The 3783-nt window shown below is 43.0% G+C and overlaps 1 protein-coding gene across 1 annotated transcript in view; it reads left to right on the forward strand.

Annotated features, from left to right (window-relative positions):
• Positions 1-1443: 1443 nt before the first annotated feature.
• Positions 1444-3783, forward strand: part of LOC118340949 (coiled-coil domain-containing protein 85C-B-like) — a 16731-nt gene continuing 14391 nt past the window's right edge. Inside the window, exons 1-3 of the mRNA XM_035679115.1 lie at positions 1444-1456; positions 2041-2106; positions 3219-3298. Of these exons, the coding sequence (XP_035535008.1) occupies positions 1444-1456; positions 2041-2106; positions 3219-3298 (159 nt within the window). The remainder of the gene's footprint in view (positions 1457-2040; positions 2107-3218; positions 3299-3783) is intronic.

Consider the following 3783-nt stretch of genomic DNA (forward strand, 5'->3'; position numbering starts at 1 on the left):
GTGGAGGTGTGTGTGTGTGTGGAGGTGTGTGTGTGTGGAGGTGTCGGGACGTTTTGTGCATGTTGTGTGTTCCTGTGAATGTTCCCACGGCTGATCTACACATATTTAAGCTGGACCACTTTATCATGAGGTGTGATGCTGAAGTGATGCGCTCTGAGATTTAACATAACCCCCCCCTATAACACATCAAAGGCCTGAGATGGGGAGTGGAGGGGAGAGATGGTGCTGTGGTATGTAAAGTCTGCTGGCGACAGCGGGATTCCTCACTGTAGGCCATCTCTGGGTTTCTCTAGTCAAATACAGGATGCCTCTGCTATATATCAATATTTATTTTTGATTGCTTATCTAGATTTTTGTTTAATTAGGTATAAGGAGATAAAAATAAGCCTGATGGACTCAGATTACTTTTAAGTGTATTGGATTACTGATGGCAAGATCTAAATCTCTGTAAGTAATCTAAACATATACACCACAAAGAAAAAAAAAAGAAGCAAAGAACATTAATTTTCTGTCCTCGCCCCTCTTTCTGAGGCTTCTCTCTTTATTGTTTGAGTGTGCCGGGGGATGACTGAAGGCTGAGGAACCTTCATCCTAATCGGCTTGAGATCTGGCCGCAGGTCAGGCCAGCAGATGAATCCAGATTAGAGGGTCACAAGGCAGGAAGAGAGGATTAGCAGCTCTGGCCACTGGAGCGTCCTCCTCTAGCTGTCCAGCCGTCGTCTAACCAGCCAACTGACAGCGCTGTCTGCACTGGCCCTCCTAAAAAGCCATGGGGCTGGACAAAGATAGACCTGCAGGCCCTGCTGGGCTTCGCCCCTGTTTACTCTCAGGTCTTGGGAAAAAAAACACATTTGTACATTTGTGAGGTTGTAGCAAATTAGGCATTTTTTGGAATTTTTTATTTTGTCAAATTTAAGACTTTGTGTAAATTTGTGAATTTTGGTAACTTGGTAACTAACTAGAGACATCTTTAGTAGCTCTGGTTTAGCACTGGTACATGCCATGCTTTCTAACATGGAGTATGGAAAAGGAATTTCTTGTTTTGCTCCTGCTTTTACCTGATTCCTTCTCCTTCTTTCTTGTGTGCATGTGCACAACACATTTATATGCAGCTGGTCAAGTGTATTAATTATATGGAGCATTTGGATTGATGCTGAAGTGAGAGGACAGGCTCGGTCCTGAGAGAGCCCACGGTGTAAGCATCTGAAATGTTTTGGACACAAGGTCTTAAAAACCCCTTTAGAGTGTGAGTCAAGCAGAATGAAAGCTGACCATAACATCCTCTTAAGTATATATGAACATACGGTATTGTAACCTATGTGTGACACATGGGAGTAGTTATTATCTGTGTCTGTCATTGCAAATCTATGGAATCCAGGCTGCCACCAAGTGTTTTGAATGTATAGCGCCCCCTGGTTGCAAAGTGCTGATCAGCCGGGTTACATGAATCACACAGGTTTGTTAGACATGTTAGGGTCAGTTATAGAAATAAATAAATAAAATAAGGTTGGAGTTACCTTACTGATGCAACAAGCTGTGAGTTTATGTGTGTGTGCAGTACCCTACAGCATTGACTTCTCATCTGCATCTTAACTCAACCCAGCATTTTGATCAGCAACCTCCCCATCGGCTCTGTTAAATGTCCCCATCACCCTCTCCACTCTCTGTCTCTCTGCACTTCCACTTAGAAAACAAAACCAAATAAAGCTGTGTGCGCAGCGGTTTGCTCCCGACTAGTTGCCGGAGTGCGGTTCCTGTGCGTACCTCGGCTTTGATCTCGCTGTAAATTAAACATGCCTTTTTAGATAACAGGCTCTGTGCCACCTACTGAGTCAAACTGCACCTCCACTCTTCACACGGCTCCTGTCCCTGGTTTGAACTCGGTAGACTTTTAGATTCATATTGATGAAGAATGCATCAGTTAAACAACACAATCTCTGTGGAGCAATTAGGCCACAGTTGCATCATTTGTGAGATATATACAGTATAGAGACAACTTTGGAGCAAATCTCAAATATAACATTGATGTCTGTTTCACAGTGAATGAGCGGCGCAGAGAATGTGGGCCAAAGTGGGAAATAGCCCCAGTCAAGTATGAGGTCAAAAGTTAGGTCAAGCACTGCTAATCTCGGTGGGAACGCTCAGTGCTTGACCCTTGACATCAAGCTACAAGTAGTTTTTTTTTAAGCCCATGAGGCATTGTACAAAGTACTATACGTGGCAGATGGATTTTCAGAATGATACCAGCAGTAGTTAACAGTTTTCTTAAAAAGCCAACAGGCTTCACTTTAGGGCCCTAAGTACTAGACGATAAATTAATTGTCAGGAGGGAATCATAAGGATACATGTTAAATATTTGCTGTTTTCAGCTTCACATAATGTGCTTTTCTCTGTTGTTGGGTTGTAAATGGAATATCTTTTAGTTTTTGACTATTGGTTGGTCAAAACAAGCATTTCTCCAACCTGTTTTTACGCTCAAATAATTAATTAATTGTAAAGATAATCGACAGATTGATTGATAATGAAAGTATCTGTCAATTGCATTCCTACTACAGTGATCTCTCTGATACTTGTTACCTTTATTTGTATTTGTATTTATTATTAGACTAATACGTTGATTTATGACTTAATACTTGCATAACTAATGACATTCCCAGCTAACACACTAAACTCAGATGGTGATCATGGTAAACAATTTGCCTGCTAAACATCAGCATGTAAGCATCGTCACTGAGTGTGTAAGCATGCTGAGATTAGCATTTAGCTGTGCCTAACAGAACCGTTAGCATGGCTGTAGACTCTTAGTCTTGTACACTGTTTTCTGACATTCTTTTATATTAAAATAATAATGAATTAGTTGTAAAGTGACAGGTAGATGCATTGTTAATCAAAGTAATAGTTGCATGCCTTCTGTGCCTCTCATTTACCCGTTGATGCTTACATGTGGTCCAGTAATTCATCACAAGCAGTTTGTACAACAAGCAGAAATATCAGACCTCTCCAAAATAATTATTTTAAGTCAAGGACTTTAACCATGATGTGAAACCCCTCATTTGGAAAATGAGTTTTCTGGCTCTGTCGAAGTGCACAGCAACCCTTTCAAGCTCTACAGTATGTGGTCCTTTTTCTCCAGTGGCCGTGCCTGCCTGTTTTACGTTTTGGGTCTTTTGAAATGCTAATCACTTCTCCTTTCCCCCTTCTCTCCCTCTCTCCTCCAGATTCCTCCTCCAACTACATCAGGCAGCTGGAGACTAAAGTGCGGATCCTGGAGGACGACAACAACAAGCTTCTCTCACAGGTGAGGCGCACACATACAGACGCTGTACGTCTTATACGCGTAAATGCTGCTGCATATCGCCCCGTTTCACTATTAGCCCAGTCCAGTACTATTTGAACTTCTACCCTCACTGAAACACCTCTTGTGCAACTTTCCAACTCGCCCAAAACATGTGATAGGCAGCTGTGATGAGATGAAGCGGTTGCCCCGATTGCCTCTGTGAAGCCACCCCCTCACAGCAGCCTGCCTGTTAGTTGGCGAATATGTTTATCCATGTTTAATTCATGGGGAGTCAGTAAGCTTCAGTAGCGAGCAGTGATGTTAGCCCCTGAGGCGAACTGTGGGGAGCGGAGGAGAGATGAGAGGAGGAAAGAGAAGGGGGAACGAGGCATTAAGTGACGGTGACAGAGTAAAGCATTTCTCCCAAAGTTGACCTTGCTTTGACTTCTCCCAAAATTGGAGGGATGGAGCGAGTGGAGGTGGGAGTGTGGGGGGGGGGGGGTTTT

The sequence above is a fragment of the Morone saxatilis genome, unplaced genomic scaffold (assembly GCF_004916995.1).
Source record: "Morone saxatilis isolate NCDOM2014 unplaced genomic scaffold, NCSU_SB_2.0 Contig7, whole genome shotgun sequence".
Taxonomy (NCBI): Eukaryota; Metazoa; Chordata; class Actinopteri; family Moronidae; genus Morone; species Morone saxatilis.